This window comes from Budorcas taxicolor, chromosome 4 (genome assembly GCF_023091745.1).
Source record: "Budorcas taxicolor isolate Tak-1 chromosome 4, Takin1.1, whole genome shotgun sequence".
Lineage (NCBI taxonomy): Eukaryota > Metazoa > Chordata > Mammalia > Artiodactyla > Bovidae > Budorcas > Budorcas taxicolor.
The window spans coordinates 116,247,074-116,265,967 of record NC_068913.1 but is presented as its reverse complement, the minus strand read 5'-3'; the positions used below and the strand labels follow the sequence as shown (position 1 = coordinate 116,265,967).

The 18,894-nt window shown below is 52.9% G+C and overlaps 1 protein-coding gene across 1 annotated transcript in view; it reads left to right on the top strand.

The window, feature by feature from the left end:
* KMT2C (lysine methyltransferase 2C) overlaps window positions 1–16,624 on the top strand; it is a 257,816-nt gene extending 241,192 nt beyond the window's left edge. The window contains exons 49-61 of the mRNA XM_052638894.1: window positions 728–906; window positions 995–1,131; window positions 2,428–2,677; window positions 3,978–4,117; window positions 4,484–4,591; window positions 5,440–6,559; window positions 7,442–7,578; window positions 8,395–8,537; window positions 8,791–8,959; window positions 12,897–13,013; window positions 13,256–13,329; window positions 13,574–13,682; window positions 14,659–16,624. Coding sequence (XP_052494854.1) covers window positions 728–906; window positions 995–1,131; window positions 2,428–2,677; window positions 3,978–4,117; window positions 4,484–4,591; window positions 5,440–6,559; window positions 7,442–7,578; window positions 8,395–8,537; window positions 8,791–8,959; window positions 12,897–13,013; window positions 13,256–13,329; window positions 13,574–13,682; window positions 14,659–14,751 — 2,776 coding nt within the window. The 3' untranslated portion in view covers window positions 14,752–16,624. The remainder of the gene's footprint in view (window positions 1–727; window positions 907–994; window positions 1,132–2,427; window positions 2,678–3,977; window positions 4,118–4,483; window positions 4,592–5,439; window positions 6,560–7,441; window positions 7,579–8,394; window positions 8,538–8,790; window positions 8,960–12,896; window positions 13,014–13,255; window positions 13,330–13,573; window positions 13,683–14,658) is intronic.
* The last annotated feature ends 2,270 nt before the right edge of the window (window positions 16,625–18,894 follow it).

Below are 18,894 nucleotides of genomic sequence, written 5' to 3'. Positions count from 1 at the left end.
GTGTGGTGGGCAGCTTCCCAGGTGTGTGTGTATAGTGCCTACCCTGGTTGTTCAGGGACCCTCTCCTGGGTCCCATGTTAAACGCTGCTTAAACCACATCCTTCAGCACAAAGGTGTCTGCTCGGGGACGGGTGAGACCCCAGGCTCTCAGGCTGCCTGGCCACGTTTAGCCCAGGACACATTCACCTTCCAGCCCCAGTTGCCTTGGTAACCTTTAGCTTCTGGTCTCATCTCTTCTGTTTTTTTCACTTTAACTTTATCCATTAAGAAAAATACAGGCCTCTGAAGCCTGAGGCCTTCAGGTTCTAACCCTTCCCCTCTCTAAGTCAGCTGCAGCCATGGGAGAGCTGTCTGCCCTGAGACTGGCCGCGTGGGGGACGCACTTGCCCCTCTTCCTGCACATGTCTCGCTGGGCTGGGACCCTGCAGGGCTGGGAGCCTTCTGTCTGTGCTGAGTTACAGATGCAGCATCTTCCTCCTTTGCTAGCTCTTTAAACTTGGATGCTGAAGCTTTAGTCAGAAGACATGTACTTCAGTTACTTCATAGTTCAACACATTTATTTTTTTCCAAGGGAATTCCTGTTTGGTCCAAACTGAATCTGTGGCTTCTCGTGTTACCGTCGCTGTGCAGTCACAGTGAGGTCACAGGCGTGGACAGGCGGGGCCGCTGCGGGAAGCCCCCGCAGTGGATGTGCCCGTATGCCCACACGTATTTCCCCTCCTCTCAGGGTGCAGGAGCACGGGGGAGAGCGGGACAGCCCTGACAGCTTTGTCCCCTCATCCTCCCCTGAGAGCGTGGTTGGGATGGAAGTGAGCAGGTACCCGGACCTGTCGCTAGTCAAAGAGGAGCCCCCGGAGCCCGTGCCATCCCCCATCATCCCCATCCTTCCCAGCAACGCCAGCAGAGGTAGGGGCACCCGGTGTGGGGGAGGGTGGGCTACTGCTTGAGTCTAGAAAAGGCTTAACACGCAGCTTGTCCTTGCTGTTTTTTTAAGGCTTGGAATCCAGAAGGAATGATATCAAAACTGAGCCAGGCACTTTATTTTTCACGTCTCCTTTTGGCTCATCCCCAAATGGTCCCAGGTCGGGTCTGATATCTGTGGCAATCACCCTGCACCCTGCAGCTGCTGAGGTAAAGGTGGGCTGGCTGCGTGGCCTGCAGAGCAGCACCAGGCTAGGGCTGGCTGAGCCGCCCCCACACGCCCGCTGCTCCGAGCGCGGTGGGCCGGTCTCAGCCAAAGCCAGACAGAAAGGGCGGGTGAAGTCAGAGCTCTCATCGTTTTACTAAAGAATGTATAGATGGAGCACTCCTCAGTGTCTGTGTGTGCGTGGAGCACTCCTTAGAGTGTGTGTGTGTACACAGAGCAGTCCTTAGAGTGCATGTGGTTATGTGGAGCACTCCTTGGAGTGTGTGTGTGTGTACACGGAGCACTCCTTAGAGAGTGTCTGTGTGTACGCGGAGCACTCCTTAGAGGGTGTCTGTGTACGCGGAGCACTCCTTAGAGTGTCTGTGTGTACGCGGAGCACTCCTGAGTGTCTGTGTGTACGCGGAGCACTCCTTAGAGTGTGTCTGTGTATGCGGAGCACTCCTTAGAGAGTGTGTGGGTACGCGGAGCACTCCTTAGAGTGTGTGTGGGTACGCGGAGCACTCCTTAGAGTGTGTGTGGGTACGCGGAGCACTCCTTAGAGAGTGTGGGTACGCGGAGCACTCCTTAGAGTGTATGTGGGTATGTGGAGCACTCCTTAGAGTGTGTGTGTACGCGGAGCACTCCTTAGAGTGTGTGTGTACGCGGAGCACTCCTTAGAGTGTATGTGGGTATGTGGAGCACTCCTTAGAGTGTCTGTGTATACGTGGAGCACTCCTTAGAGAGCAGCCTTTTGATGACTGTTTTCACACAGTTAAGCAGTGAGGAACTTTCTCATCAGCTATGGACGTGTTCCATTTCCCGTATCAGACATTAGTACATTTCTGAGGACTCTGTTAATTCTTGAAGGCGTTTTGTTGGCAGCCAAGCTCATAGTCACTGACGGGGTGTTTTGGTTGTCAACAGAAAATAGTGGTGTGTTCTTGTAGATTATGGCAGACTTCTGCCCAGAGCTGCAAGAGTCCACTTGAACGAAGCTTCTGACCAGCTGCAAAAACCATGACAAGGCTTATTATTCGCTCATTGCTTATGCTAAAACATCTAAAACAGTTTAATGCTCTGATGGATGCTTAACATTAATTGGAGCCCCTGTGCGAGGACCTCTGTTTATGAGAGCTTTGTTTGGATATTGGCCCATCGCAACCCTTCCTCCTCCTGAGACTCTCAGGTCTGAACAAGAATGGCTGGGTTTGCTTGCAGTGTATGTGTTTGTCCCAGCGTGAGTGTTCCCACGGTGTCCTCTGTTCCTCTGGGCGGTAACGCAGTGTTTGCCTTTGTTCTAGAACATTAGCAGTGTTGTGGCTGCATTTTCCGACCTCCTCCATGTTCGGATCCCTAACAGCTACGAGGTTAGTAATGCTCCAGATGTTCCATCCGTGGGTTTGGTCAGTAGCCACAGAGTAAACCCAGGTTTGGAGTATCGACAGCGTGTATTTCTTCGTGGGCCTCCACCAGGATCTGCGCGCCCTCCCAGGCTAGCCAGCTCTTTCCACCTGAAGCAGCCTAGCACGCCGCTCCCTCCGGCAAGCAATGGTGAGCTGGTTTACGTGTCACTAACTCGAAACGCTCTTGACGCCAAAGTCACGCTCCTCCTCTGCAATCTCACTTCGGTCTTAGCGAATAACAGGTCACACGCCGGCCGGTCCTCGGTGGATTAACCCCCGTGTGTTCTGCCTTCTGTGGTGACCTGACCTGCGGTGCCTGGGGCTGCATTAGAGCCTGCGTCAGCGGGGCGCTTATTGCGCCCCCAGACTTGTTCACCCCCCTGCCCACTTCCCCTGCGCCCAGGGTGCAGACAGGCTGTCCCACCTGTGTCCTTTCCCATCTCTCCCACGCTGTCTCCAGGCCTTTCTCTGCCGCAGGCCTGCCAGCACCATTCCCGCCGCCGAGAGGGGTGGCCCTTGCCTCAGCCGAGCAAGGCCCCCCCGCCCCCAGCCTTGCCCCATGTCCCTCGTCTCTTCGCTCATCGGGCTGCTGCGTCTTGTTCGTGCTCGCCTGCCGTCGGAGCCCAGCCGCGCTCGGGCCTCCCTGGGAGAGGCTGAGTCCTCAGCTCCAGCCCCTCAGTCACTCAGGTCCGCCCTGCTTCTCCCCGTGACCCTCCGCAGCCACACGAGTGCTGCGCTCTGCGGGGCCTCGGGCCTTCTAATCTGCGTCCTGACCAGTTTTTGTCTTAGCCCCGGAATCTCTCTGTCTCTCTGTGACTTTCCTTTTGCACTCACGTAAGACTCTGGTGTGTGAGCCTCTTCACTTTCCATGAGACATTTCTTGTCATCTTCACCTACAAGCAGAAGCACTCTCCCTCCCGACTCACTTCACTCGTAGACCGGAGATGACATGCGTGTGTCCAGGGTTCACACATAGACCAGAGATGACACGCGTGTGTCCAGGGTTCACACGTAGACCGGAGATGACGTGTGTCCACGGTTCACACGTAGACCGGAGATGGCAAGTGTGTGTCCAGGGTTCACACGTAGACCAGAATTGACACGTGTGTCCAGGGTTCATACGTAGACCGGAGATGACACGCGTGTGTCCAGGATTCACACGTAGACCAGAGATGACACGCGTGTGTCCAGGGTTCACACGTAGACTGGAGATGACGTGTGTGTCCCAGGTTCCTTCTGCGCTTCTCCCAGCCCTGTGTCCAGCCATGTGAGGAGAGCTTCCTTTCCTCGTCCCCCAGTGTCCTGCACAGAGCAGACGCCCCGCAACCACTGCCGAGGAGACGGCTCTCACTGAAGGCCTGGAGCCGCGCGCCGCGCCCGGTGGACGGGCGCCGTGCCGCACGCCCCGTGCTGCTGGCGCTTGTTGCTGACGCGCACTCTGTCCCCAGGTCTCTGTGGATACAAGGATGCCGGCCGCGGCGTCTCAGCGCGCGCGGCGCTCAGGCCCCAGTGGTGCTGTCACTGCAAGGTGGTCATCCTGGGCAGCGGCGTGAGGAAGTCGGCCAGAGATCTGGCCTTTGTGAACCAGGTACTCGGGTGTTCCCTCCCCGCCCCACCGTGTCCTGGGCGCTGCCCTCTCCCGCGTCCAGAGGAGCCCATTGACAGCCCTGTGGATGCCTCCTCCTGGAAGTAGCATTGGCGTATGTCTCATGTGCTTGTAGCTACAGCAGCCTGTTCTGCAGGGCCCTAGGAGAAGCACATATTTTTAAACAGAGTGAAATATGGAGAGTTTGTTAATGTTTTTTTCTGTGGCAAAATTATTCTATGCTAAATATTGGTTTGTAGCTACTTTGCGGCTTCACTTAAGAACAGCAGCAGAAACTGCTCTGTGTGATCTCCTCTCTGTTGAGTTCTGACTTGCTGAGCTGCCACACCCTTCTCTTTGCTTTCCAAGGGCTCCCGAGACGGCCCCGGCAGAGTGGAGAGGGACATCGTCTTCTGTAGCAACAACTGCTTTATTCTCTATTCATCAACTGCACAAGCAAAAGCCTCAGAAAGCAAGGTGAGATGCAGACTGCCTCGGTCAGCCCAGCCTAATTTTCTAGCCAGCAGCGGCGCCTGGCGTAATTAAAGCCAAGCTGAGTGCCAGGTGACTAGACTGCAAAATACATGAGCCTAGAAGGGAGAAGTTGACTTCTTCACCAGATAGTTGCTTACGTCAGTATGCAGCGCCTGCCTGCCGCTGGATTTTCAGTGAGGCTTGTCTATTTTTCAGAATGGTGCTGGATGGGGGGATCCTGCAGGTTTGCTGTTGATTCGTTTACGATACTTTATACCTAAAGAGAAACTAACTGGGCTTCTATCTCAGCTCAGCCCCTTCAGTGGCTCAGTGGGAGCCAGGCAGCCTCTGAGAAAAAGTTAAATACAACTTACTGATGGGGACATCTTCCCCATCTTTCACATTTATGCCCATTTATTAAGCCTAGGATTAACAAAGAGGAATTTCAAAGGGTGGGACAAGCTCATAGAAGATTAAGTTCTCATTTGGTTTCACAAAGAACACTGTTTCATTGTATAAATTATATTCGCTCCTGTGGCAACACTGAGTTTTCAGGCTTTATGATGATTTGAAACGGGAGGATCCATGAAGGTTTAAGCGCAGAATGTTCTCCAGAGTTAAGTCTTTGTAGAGAAACCCTTCCCCCCCGCCCCCCTCCCCACCCCAGTCAATACTTGTTAGGTGCGTGCGGTGCGGTGGGCGCTTAGTGTCGACGTCTGCTGTGCGTGCTTCCTCACCACTCGCTTACAGACCCACACACGCTGTTAGAACTGCTGCCTGGCTGCTTGCTTTAGGCAGAATTGCTTTTGGAGCTTTGGAATGACTCTTAACTGTTTTTCTCGATTGCGCAGGAATCCGCTCCTTCGTTGCCGCAGTCACCTGTAAGAGAGCTGCCTCCCAAAGCGCCGCATCAGTACAACAACAACATCTCCTCGCTAGACGTGCGCTGCCTACCGCAGCTCCAGGAGAGAGCCTCACCCCCGGCGTCCCCTCCCATCTCTTTCCCTCCTGCTTTTGAAGCGGCCAAAGTGGAGGCAAAGCCTGATGAGCTTAAGGTCACAGTCAAGTTAAAGCCTCGGCTGAGAACTGTCCACGGTGGGTTTGAAGACTGCAGGCCGATCCCTAAGAAGTGGAGAGGGATGAAGTGGAGGAAGTGGAGCATCCACATCGTGGTCCCCACGGGGGCCTTCCAGCCCCCCTGCGAGGAGGAGATCGATGAGTTCCTGAAGAAGCTGGGCACCTCCCTGAAGCCCGACCCTGCGCCCAAAGACTACCGCAAGTGCTGCTTCTGCCACGAAGAGGGCGACGGGCTGACGGACGGGCCAGCGAGGCTGCTCAACCTCGACCTGGACCTGTGGGTCCACCTGAACTGTGCACTGTGGTCCACGGAGGTCTATGAGACCCAGGCTGGCGCCCTGATCAACGTGGAGCTGGCCCTGCGGAGGGGCCTGCAGATGAAGTGTGTCTTCTGCCACAAGACGGGGGCCACCAGTGGCTGTCACCGGTTCCGCTGCACCAACATTTATCACTTCACTTGCGCCATTAAAGCACAATGCATGTTTTTTAAAGATAAAACTATGCTTTGTCCCATGCACAAACCAAAGGGCCTCCACGAGCAGGAGCTGAGCTACTTCGCCGTCTTCAGGAGGGTGTACGTGCAGCGCGACGAGGTGCGGCAGATCGCCAGCATTGTGCAGCGCGGCGAGCGCGAGCACACCTTCCGCGTGGGCAGCCTTGTCTTCCACGCCATCGGCCAGCTGCTCCCGCAGCAGATGCCGGCCTTCCACTCGCCCACGGCGCTCTTCCCCGTAGGCTACGAGGCCAGCCGGCTGTACTGGAGCACGCGCTATGCCAACCGCCGCTGCCGCTACCTCTGCTCCATCGAGGAGCAGGATGGCCGCCCCGTGTTCCTCATCAGGGTCGTGGAGCAGGGCCACGAGGACCTCGTCCTGAGCGACACCTCGCCCAAAGGTCAGGCGCGTCCCTGCAGCCTGAGGCCAGGGAAGGGTTCGCCGCAGTGCTCCCCGGGGTCTGCTCATGGCTGTGTGTCCGGGCAGCAGGGCGGCTCTCCGCTGACAAACGCGGGTCTCGGCTTCCTCGTGTGCCCCCCTTGTCTTTGCCACACGCTCGCTAGACTTCCTCACATCAGGGTGTACTTAGAAATGCCAGCGGTGTATTAGATAGATAGACTGACTTCTAGGTAGAGGTTGCTTGTCACCTTAGGGACCCTCTTAACATCACCTAGAAGGTGGGAAAAAGTAAAGCATAGTGTACAGATTGTCTTATCTCAGGAGCATCAGATGCTAAATTTAGAGCCAGAAATCAGTCGCTTAATTTTGGCCTCTAGGTTAGTTAAGCCTAGATTGTTGTTTTTATTGACGTAGAAAGTGGTGCAGAACTGCTTTTTTTAAGTAAGTTTAGTAGTTTGTTTTTTTTTAAAGAGAAAATGCTCCAAAGATAATTCCAATGAAATATCAATTTCAGATTTTGATTTAACTCTGAGAGGAAAGGATCTATCTGCAGGTGTTACTTAAGTGGATTAATCGTTTGAAAATCTGATACGCTGCATGGCCAGCATGAATTTCAGTTATGTTAGACTTTACTTTCCAGCTTTATTGTTTAATTCTCTGACTGTAGCGTGTTCTTTCCCCCAAAACTTTATAAAAAGTCTTTAATTAAAAACTACTGCCATCCGATAAGCAGGTGATAACCTGCCCATGGGCTTTACTTGGATCTGGTAAGTCTTTGTGAGCAGTGGGTCTTCATTTTGCTTTTGTTTTTATATGGCATCCTTTTTCCTCTTTACCTGAGAGCAAGTTTGTTATTAGAAAATGTCTTTTTGTCCATATGTAGGTGTTTGGGATAAAATTTTGGAGCCCGTGGCCTGTGTAAGGAAAAAATCTGAAATGCTGCAGCTTTTCCCAGCCTATCTAAAAGGGGAGGACCTGTTCGGCCTGACCGTCTCTGCAGTGGCACGGATTGCCGAGTCAGTGAGTGCGGGGCTGCCCTCCTGTCCCGCCACACGCATCCCCTAACGCCGGGCGGGGCGGTCACGGTCCCCACACTTCCAGGGAGTGGCTTGGCCGGTGATGAGCTCCTGCCTGAGAGAAAACAGGCCTTCATGAGTCGCTCCTGTGTCCATGTTGACGTGCTGAGGCAGGTCACAGGGCTCAGGGTCTGTGGGGCTGGGTGTCAGCCGTGCGGTGGGGTGAGGCCCTGCTCCTGCGGGGCGGCAGTTTGGTGCCCGGCGTTCACATCCACTCTCCCACCAAGGCCCAGGTTGGTCACTAGCACGTGGCTGGATTTCATGAGCCCTGAGTCCCTGACGCCTGCATGTCACACACATGCAATAGTGAGTTTATACACAATGCTCGTGGAAAACTGTGTAGCTTGTAAGGCATTGTTTTCAAGAAAGTCATTGACGGGCTTTCTGTGGAGCAGAGAGGACACCCCGGAAGCCACCGCTTGCTTCGGCCGCACCCTCCCCAGGTGCTGCGCCTCTGTCACGCCTCTCACGGGCAGGGTCCACAGGAGACAGGCTGCAGAAAAGGCCTGTGACGCAGGTGATCCTGCGAGCCGCCCTCAGGTCACCCCGACTCCCAGGACCCGGCCTCAGTGAGCTCATCACACAGTCGGGCTCCGAGGGCGGCGGCTTCTGTCTGCACAGAGCCTCGTATTGCCGGCATTCTGAAAACATAGACAACGTTGTCTTCACAGAGTTGTTTGGGGCGTGCTCTGGCGGGTCTGTCTTGCCTGCAGTCTTGATCACATGAGTTACCTGTCTGTCTGTCTCTGCTTCTCTCCAGCTCCCTGGGGTTGAGGCATGTGAAAACTACACCTTCCGGTACGGCCGGAACCCCCTCATGGAGCTGCCGCTGGCCGTCAACCCTACAGGTTGTGCCCGGTCCGAACCTAAAATGAGTGCCCATGCCAAGAGGTTTGTGTTAAGGTATTTTGTTTTGACTTCACATAGTGCAGCCCGGGGTTTCCAGGCCTCCTAGTGGTGTCTGTGCTTGGCGCGTCTGCTGCTTACAAACCCCGCTGTCCCTGGCTGTGTCTGCGGCTCGCTGCGGCCTGGCCGCGCGGCCCGCTCGGCGGTTCCCCGTGTGTGTGCCTGTCAGCACCAGCTGGACCCACTGGGCCCACCCGGAGACGCCTTCAGTCCCCCTTGTGTTCTCCCTGTCGGCGTCCGCCGTCCGCAGGCCTCACACCCTGAACAGCACCAGCACCTCCAAGTCCTTCCAGAGCACCGTCACCGGGGAGCTGAGCGCGCCCTACAGCAAGCAGTTCGTCCACTCCAAGTCGTCGCAGTACCGGAAAATGAAGACTGAGTGGAAGTCCAACGTGTACCTGGCCCGGTCCCGGATTCAGGTGAGCGGGGGCTGCGTGTCCGGGACGGCGAGAGGTGGGCAGGGCACTCTCGGGGAGAGGGGGGTGTCCAGTGTGCAAGCCAGGAGGCTGCAGGCCACGGAGAGAGACACCCTGTCGGGCAGTGTTGTATGAGGCCTGGGCACTAGCCGCTCCATTTGCGGTCTCAGGACGCAGACGCTGTTCTTCCCCAAATGGGAGCTGGCCTCTGAACATGTCTTTACATTGTGTTGAGACCCCATGGGATGCAGGGAGCGTTGTATTCTCCATGCACGGGAGACGTGGCAAGCTCACTAGGGTTAAAGTTGCTTGTGAAAAATACAAATGAAAATGTTTTCAAAAGGTGCCCAATTTTGGAAGCCTTTTCATGAAATCATCGTGTATTTGGGTAGGTTGTGGAACAGGTAAAACTGTCTTGAGGCTAATAGGCATTCAGGTTTACCCAGGTCACACTTCCTGAGGTGGGTCTCAGGACCTGGGTCACGCTCGCCGGGGCAGGTCACACTCGCCGAGGCGGGTCCGGGGACCCAGGTTCTCCCCCAGGCTCCTTGTGTTGCTGAGTGAGGCTACCACTGCTAGTTCTGTGCGTCGGCCTCAGTGCACAGACCCACAGCATCGCCGGGGCAGGTCACGCTTGCCGAGGCGGGTCCCGGGTCACGCTCGCTGAGGTGGGTCCAGGGACCCAGGTTCTCCCCCAGGCTCCTTGTGTTGCTGAGTGAGGTTACTACTCCTAGTTCTGTGCGTCGGCCTCAGTGCACAGACCCACAGCATCGTCGGGGCAGGTCACGCTCGCCGAGGCAGGTTCCGGGACCCAGGTCACGCTCACCGAGGCGGGTTCCGGGACCCGGTCCTCCCCCAGGCTCCTCGTGTTGCTGAGTGAGGGCACCACTGCTGGTTCTGTGCGTCGGCCTCAGTGCACAGACCCACAGCATCGCCGGGGCAGGTCATGCTTGCCGAGGCAGGTCCCGGGTCACACTCGCTGAGGTGGGTCCGGGGACCCAGGTCCTCCCCCAGGCTCCTCGTGTTGCTGAGTGAGGGCACCACTGCTAGTTGTGGCGTCGGCCTCAGTGCACAGGCCCACAGCATCGTCGGGGTCTGTTGCCTCTCTCTCTGAGGTTTGCTCTGACCCACCCCAGCTCTGCTGCCCTGCTCTGACCACCTCACCTGTGGGCACCGTGCAGGCCTGCCCACCCCTCCTGTGAAGTCCCAGTCACAAGCCATGCTGGTCCCTCAGGTAGAAGGCGGCTTTCACACGCTGTTTATCCATGTTCTTCATGTGGAAACTTTTAGGATCTTCTTCTGACTCACTATTTCAGTGTTTTAGCAAAGTGGGCCCGTTGCTTTCCCCAGTGGTGAGTCCTTTCAGCCTGAAGCAGTGTGGCCATGAGTCTAAGAAATGTTTCTGTGCTGATTCTTCTGCAGAGTCCTGCCTCTGTTTCTCTCTACACAAATGCTGGGTCCCTGAGATCGGGGTCTCGTAGTGTGGCCCCAGCCCCCCAGCAGGAGCATCACCTGAGGCTCTGCCCAGGTTGCAGGTTTGTGGTCCCTGGTCTTCCGAGTCTGGCCCCCGCAGGTGGGCCTGTGATGGTCCTCATGCTGCCAGAGAAGACTCCGTCTCAGCTCTGATCTCTGCGTGGCCTTGTCTTGGGGCTCCTTGTCCTGACCCTGAGATGCCTCTGCATGGCCTTGTCTTGGGGTTCCCCGTCCTGACCCTGAGATGCTTCTGCGTGGTGTCTGCACCTTCTCCTCTTTGTCTTTTCCTCTGGCACTTTGTTTGCGTGTTACAGACGCGCGCGCTCTCTTTCTCGTCTCTGAAGGAGCGTGTCTCGGCTCCTGGGGCCGACAGTGCTCGACTTCCGCTTCCGGCCACGCCAGCATCCTCCTCTGCTCAGTGGCTTCTCTGTTTAAGATGTTTCCAAATGGCTCGTTCATGCTGCCTTCCTGCTCCTCAGTGTTGGTTTCTTTCCCGGTTGTGTGAAGGGTTTTTAACCGCCTGTGTTCAGTCCGTCATCTTTTTTGAGGGCTCTTGGTAATTGCTCGCCTTTTTTTTCCTCCCTCTGTCACCTCCTTTCCGTCCACCTCCCAGGTCCTCATGCTAACAACCTGCGAAAGACCCTGTTTTTCCCCATGCTGCTGTCTGAATAGCACCTACGTGTCTGTGTGCGTGTGGGAAGGCAGGGTCATGTTATCTACACTTTGCTGGGTCTTCCTTTTCTCGCCAGTATTCAGACACGTCTAGCTCTAATTCATTCTTCAGTGGCTCTTCCTTTCTGTGAAATCGACAAGCTGTGATTGGTTAAACCATTGCACTAATGCCGAGCGTTTCTTGTGTTTGGAGTTCTTTCCTGAAACAGCATTGCCGTCAGGACTTGTACAGATACCCATGTAACTTCTGTGGAGTGTGTGCTGCCAAGTGAGATTTTTGCATAGAAATACATGTACTTTTCATTTTTGTAGACATTGCCTGCTTTCTAAACAGGCTGTAATTGTATGCTCTTCTCCTGCAGAGTACGAAACTTTTTCTTGTTTTCCCATTTGAAGTGTTAGGACGCTTTTATATTTTTGCCAGCCTATTAAGCACAGACTGATGTTGTCACCTCAGTTGCAACCTTTTGGGTTTTCCATTTATGTTTGCTTGCTGTGAACTGCATTGCATATCCATATCCTTTGTCCATTTTTCAATTTATAAGAACTTGTACTATTTGGCAAAAGATGTTTTTTAGGGGAAAATACCTCAGTAAGTGTGGAATGTTTTTTACTCTAGGAGTATTAATTTTTATACAGTCAAACATATATAATTTTCCATAGCTTCTATTCTTGGTTAAGACTGTAGATTGCATATGTAGTTTCTTAGATTCTTTTTCTTTCAGTGATTTTATTTTTTGTGTTTTAAGACTTTTTTTTTTTCTTCTGTTGAATAACCAGTTGTGGGGGCACCATTTAGTAATACATAACCCATCCATATTAAACTGAATTTCACTACTACCAAGCTCCTTCACGAAGTGTTCACGTGTGCCTGGCTGTTTGGATTCTCAGTTCATTTCCAGTGACCTTCTGGTCTCTTACACTGAGCTGTACTCACCTCCATGCAGATTCTTTCTGTATATCCTTCTTTGTCACATTGGAGTCACACCTGGAATTGAACACACAAACCGCATGAGTATTTCTTTTCAGAAGTTAATTCTCACCCCAAAGTCTCCCAACAACAGCCCCCGTACCGTCTATTTCCAGATGGTACTTGACAAGGACTGTGTCCAGTGGGGGGGGGGGGGGGGGGTCTTCTGGTCGGTTTAGTTGAGAATGCAGAAACTCACATTGTAATAGTCCCTTACAGTTAGCCCTGTTCCTGCTTCATAAGTTTGTTATGTCCTTTTAGAAATCACAGTGGGATAAAATTAATAGCAGAAGCCATTAGCCTGTTTAGTTGGTGGGATCTGGGTGTGATAATCACGAATGGGAGAAGATGTGTAAAAGTCACTTAGTCGTGTCCGACTCTGTGACCCCATGGACTATACATATACAGTCCATGAGATTCTCCAGGCCAGAATACTGGAGTGGGCAGCCTTTCCTTTCTCCAGGGGATCTTCCCAAGCCAGGGATCAAACCCTGGTCTCCCGTATTACAGGCAGATTCTTTACCAGCTGAGCCACCAGGGAAGCCCACCAGAAAAGATGGCCAAATAGAAACACTTTGTAAAAATGCCCTGAGGGTTTAGTGTTAAAAAAAGACAAAGGAGGGAGTGATACCATGACTTTAGGTGGAAAAAAGTCCAGTGTTACGGGTCCAGATGAGAGTGAAGTCCGTGCAAAGGTCACATGACTTCAGGTGGGGTCTTCCTGGGGCGTCTGCTGGGACTGAGGGCAGGACCTTTGCCTGAAGGAGCACGCAGGCCTGTTGCCGGAAGCCAGTGGCTCTGAGGCGTGCGCGCGCATTTCCGCAGGGGCTGGGCCTGTACGCTGCCCGGGACATCGAGAAGCACACCATGGTCATCGAGTACATCGGGACCATCATCCGGAACGAGGTCGCCAACAGGAAGGAGAAGCTCTACGAGTCCCAGGTGAGCTCGCGTCCTCCTGAGCCTTTGGGCGCCTGGGGCCTGGGCTGGCTGTGACCCTAGAAACCACGCCTGGATAGTCTCGTATTTTCCCCGGTTTTTCCGTTTCCGCGTTACCGTCTGCGAGGCCGTAATGGGATCAGTGAGTCTGGCATCACAGGCGACCTGCCAAGTGTTGCTTTGGTTCAGGGCGACGGGCGCTCCCGGCCTGGGCACAGGCAGGTGCTGAGCACTTTCTCTTTCAGAACCGAGGCGTGTACATGTTCCGCATGGACAGTGACCACGTGATCGACGCCACGCTCACAGGAGGACCTGCCAGGTGAGGTGGGGGCCAGGGTGGGGGGCCCTTCAGTCACAGCAAGAGTTTTTACTTTACATTCTTCCCGTACGTTTGGGAATTCCCTGGCGGTCCGGGGTCAGGATGGTCACTGCCAGGGCCGGGCTCCCTGAGGTCCTGCAGCCTCTCCGCTGTCTGTGTCCGTGGGCGCGCGTGCTGTGAGCGGGCAGGTGGGAAGGGCCCGCCCGGTGTTGGACGTGAGCCATCTCTGGACTGCGGCCTGCAGGTACATCAACCACTCGTGTGCGCCCAACTGCGTGGCGGAGGTGGTGACCTTCGAGCGCGGCCACAAGATCATCATCAGCTCCAGTCGGAGAATCCAGAAAGGAGAAGAGGTAAGCTCCGCCCCGCCCCCGCGGCGCTCTCCGCTCCGCCCCTGGCGCGGGGCTGATGGCGCTCAGGTCACGGCACTGGCGCCTCTGGGGGCGGGGTGGCCCCGGTGCTCATACGCACTCCGGACCAGTCCCCGCTCCCGGGCTCTCGGCAGGCAGGTTTCTGGAGTTTGGCTCCTCCGTTAGTCGTCCCTTCCCCCCGCGTGTCACCCGTGAGGATGGCCATCAGCCTCCGTCACCGCGTTGATATTCCCCGGCTTGGTCACAGACGTGATGAGCACGTCTTGGGGCTGCCCGGCGGGGCGGGTTCTGTGGGGGCCTCCCCTCTTTATGGGGGTGAGGAACCCGAGGGTCTTAACTCGGTTGGAGCTTCCAGCCCTGTCCTGAGAGGACGCTTGTATTTTGGGGTCATCTTACTGGAACGTACATTTTTAAATCGAGTTGACCCAAGGCTCGTCTTGCACATCTCACTAACTGGACGTGGAAGAACCCATTTGAGGCCCCGAGCCTGGTGCCCCCGAGCAGGCAGCGTGGCCTGGGGACAGCGGAGGCCGCCCCACCTGGCCTTGCCCCCAACCCTGCTCGAGTTGTCAGGGGGGGCCCCTTTGACGCCGCCCAAGTCTCTGCCTCATTGTTTTTGTAAGGGAGCCGCCCTGAGTCCTCAGGGAAGAGCTGTGGACGGTGGGAGTGCCGCGAGGAGGGGGAGCCCCCCAGGACCGCAGGGCGCCCCTCGGGGCGGGAGGGCTGCTTCCTGTGCAGTGCCGTCCGCGGCCTGTCCATCCTCGGCTCAGGGTCCAGGGGGAGGCCGTCCGGCAGGCGCCCAGCCGCTCTGACGACGGGGCTTCCCACGCGGGGAGACGCAGGCCGGGGAAGTCCCGGGAAGCGGGGGGCCCGGCCCGGCGCAGCCAGCAGCTCCGCGCGGGCCCCGGGGCGCCGAGGACGGGGGAGCGGCCTCTCACTGTGTGTCTTTGGCGGGCAGCTGTGCTATGACTATAAGTTTGACTTTGAGGACGACCAGCACAAGATCCCCTGTCACTGTGGAGCCGTGAACTGCCGCAAGTGGATGAACTGACGCGACCCCGCGCCTCGGAGGGCGGCTCGTCCCGAGAGAAGCGAGTCCACGCGCCGTTGGAATTTCGCAGACAGAAAAGAGGTTTTTGTTTTCTGTTTTATGACTTTTTTGAAAAGTAGCTCCTAGGAGTCCTGATTTCCTCGGTCCTTGAGTTACCTTAGGAGCACCAGGAGGAAGCCGACCGAGGCCACTTGACCTGAGCTGCCGAGGTCGACGATTTACAGAATGGTCCAGCACTTTTTTTTTTCTCCTTTTCCTTCCTTTTTTCTTTCTGTGGGTGGGTTTTGTTTCCTCTTGTTTCTTGAGTCTCACTAAGGAGAAACTTTTACTGGGGCAAAGAGCCGACGGCTGCCCTGCCCCAGGGCGGGGCCTTCCTATGAATGTAAGACTGAGATCACCAGCGAGAGGGAGATGTCCGAAGTGCTGGCCACGGCCTTATCTAGAAAGGGGCAGGCCCTCTGACTTAAGAGTTTTTAAACTAAAGTAGACACCACTGAACAAGGAATGTACTGAAATGACTTCCTTAGGAATAGAGCTAAGGGACAATAACTTGCACTAAAATACATTTAAATACTTGATTCCATGAGTCAGTTTATTGTAGTTTTTGATTTCTGTAAAATAAGAGAAACTTTTTGTATTTATTATTGAATAAGTGAATGAAGCTATTTTTAAATAAAAGTTAGAAGAAAGCCAAGCTGCTGCTGTTACCTGCAAAACTAACAAACCCTGTTACTTTGTACAAACATGTAAATATTTTGAGAAAAAAAAATACAGTATAAAAATAGTTATTGACCAAATGCTACCAGGCTCTGCAGCAGCTCGGGTGCTTATAAAATGTTCATAGGGATGTTACAATATAATTTTGTTATTAAATATGCCATTATAATTATGTAATAACCAAAATTTCCACCTAGAGTGTTTGGGGCTTTTTGGAAACGACAGTCTATTAGTACTTACTTGTTTTATACACCTTGCTTCTGATAGAACGGAGTGTATGCTATGACTACAACTTTTATAGCCGTTTTGGTAATTTAAACTAATTTTTTCACGTTATATTGTTGCATCCCTACTTCTTCAGTCAGGTTTTTTGTGCTTTTACAATTTGTGATAACTGTGAATAACTGCTTAAAAACAACCCCAAATGGAAGCTGAATTTTTCTTCAGCAAAAGTAGTTTTGATTAGAACTTTGTTTCAAGCCACACACAAAACAAAAATCGTGTAAACATACTAGGATCATGTAGCAGGAACTCAAATTTAACTCTCTAGTTTATTTAACACACAAATTTAAAAAAAAAAAAAAAAAAAAAAAAGGAGAGATGTGACTGCTTGCAGCTGCGGGACCCCGGCAATAGGGTTTCGGAAGATGTAATTTTAAGATGTGTTTGTATGAACTGTTTGTTTACATTTCCTTAATTAAAACACACACACACAGTTTTGTGTTTGCTTGTAGAAACTTAATCAGCATTTTGAACCAGGTTAGCTTTTTATTTTGTACTTAAAATTCTGGTACTGACACTTCACAGGCTGAGTATAAAATGAAGTTTCTGTGTGCACAATTCAAGTGGACTGTAAGCTGTTGGTATATCCAGTGATGCAGTTCTGAACTTGTAATGTATATGGCATGATGTATTTTTATCTTACAGAATAAATCAATTGTATATATTTTTCTCTTGATAAATAGCTGTATGAAATTTGTTTCTTGAATATTTTTCTTCTCTTGTACAATATTCTGACATCCTACCAGTATTTGTCCTCCCGGGTTTTTGTTTTGTTTTCTGTTCTGTATAATAGTATCTAATGTTGGCAAAAATTGAATTTTTTGAAGTATACAGAGTGTTATGGGTTTTGGAATTTGTGGACACAGATTTAGAAGATCACCATTTACAAATAAAATATTTTACATCTATATAAGCTGCCTGAGTCTCTGTTAGCGTTCCGGTCTCGACTCGGAAACCGATGAGCATTTGAACTAAACCAACAGGCTGGTCTACCGTTTCTGAGTGACTGGCCTGTGGATGTAGTCAGCTTGCTTCTCTCTCTTTTTAGATGTAAATTCATAACTCAGGCCAAACAGACTCTTTCTGTGGTTGGGTAAAGAAGGGTGACTGGTTTCTTTTTAGGATGTTTTCAAGGCCAAAGTGAAAAATCTTCCTGGTGTTTCATTCCCTTGTTTAAAGTCTGTTTTTATTGTTAAATTCAGTCCTCTGATTTTTTTTGGAAGCAGCTCTTCCAGACTTGCTGTGTGTAGAGACTTTATTTCTCTTATTGTGTGTATTTCAGATTTAACTCAAAGGAGTTGCTAAGAATTAAACTGCCTAGAATCCCACTCAATTCATACAACAGCTTGTGCTTTGGGAACAGCCGAAAACAGCTTCTATACCGTGCGGTTTTACAGCAAGTCTGCAGGCACCCACCATCTGACCGGTTTTACTGCTCGCTGGAAGCTGCCAGCGTCTAAAGCTGTCCATCGGAACAGGCCTGGACGTCCCAGTGTCCGGCCGGGCTGGGAGGCCCTTCTTGGGCGGCCGTTCCTCCTCGGATCTCACCCTACCTCTCACCACCCAGCAGGCAAGGAGGGAGACCTGGCGTCGCCGCCATCCCGAGGCCTGCCCGGCCAGCGAGCAGGGCGATTCCAGCCGCCAGCACCTCTGACCTGCATTGAACCTGGCTGCTTTCTCTTGGCCCCTCTGGTGACCGTGTCTTTCCAGGTCTAGAAATCCTTATCGGGTTTCAGAATTCGTGTGTTAATGCTGTGTTGGGTTATGTTGCGCTCTTTTAAAAAACTGTTCGTTTATTCTGGTGGCAGTTGACTGATGGACGTCACTTCGTTTTGAAGCTTGTTCTGGAAGCGTCCTAAGGAGTTGTCTGACCTGGGGGGGGCACACGGGTGCCCTGGTTGTTGGGTGAGGGGGCTGCCTTGGCCTGTTGAGGTCACAGCTTCCCACGAGTTTGTCTTTCCTTGGAATGTGTTGTAGGCTCATTCTCAGGGGTCACACTTAGCCATGGACAGACGGACAGAGCCAGACTCAGAGACCCGTCTGCACGTTTCTGGACTCTTTCTCTGTGGCTCCTCCCTGCTCACGTTCCGTTCTGCAAATTCCAGTCCGTAGGTCCCCCGGCTCGCGCTCCCACCGTGAGTGGGAAACAACTCACAGCTCCCAGTCGATCCTTGTTCCCGATCAGAGGTCTACCCAGAGGCTTCCTGCTGTTTCCTGTCCCCGGGGGCGGTAACACACGGGCCTCAGCGGGCAGCTTGTCCGGAGCTGACCTTGTCACCTGGGTATCATGGCCACTGCCTGCTCTGAGCGGATGTGGGGTCCGCTGGGCAGAACCCCACGGCTGCACCGCGGTACCTTCTGTTTCCTCAGCGCCTGTCACGTCAGTCTTTCTGTTCTAACCATTTTGATGGTATCTGACTGGTTTTAACCTGTATTCTGTATTTCCCTGATAACCGTCTCTGACATTTACCCTTTTTCATACGCGGAGCCATGTTATGCATCGTTCCTTAAGAGTCTGTGCGCATCCTGTCCATTCTGAAAACCGGTCTAAACTTTTATCTTGGGCAGCACTGGGTCTGTGTGGCCATGTGTCGGCCGCGCTCTGGTTGCCACTGTTCACGCCTAGTGGGCGGGCTTCCCACTGCGGTCACCTCTCAGGAAGGTGCGGAGCACGGGCTCGTAACTGCAGCACGTGCTCAGCTGCTCCCAGGGCACGTGGGATCCTCCCGGCCCAGGCCTTGAACCTGTGTCCCCTGCGTTGGCAGGCGGAGGAGTTTCAAGCACTGACCCACCAGGGACGTCCCTTTTGAGTTTTAAGCACTTCATACAATCTTGGTACAAGTCTGTGGTGTATAGACTTCTTCCTCAATGTTGTCTTCATCAGATTTTAATTTTGATAAAGTCATTCATTGATCTTTGATGACTGCTTTGAAATGAGTAAAGAAATCTTTGCCTCTCCTATATGAAGGTATTTGTCATTTTTCTCTAAAAGCTTTATAGTTTTATTTAGATCTATGACTGTTGAAATAAATTTTGTGTATAAGATAGGAGTCAAGGTTTATTTTTATCTGTAGGAACAGAAAGCTACTTCCAGCACCAAAGAGATCCTTCACTATCTCTGGAGTTTGCTCAAGCTCATGTCCA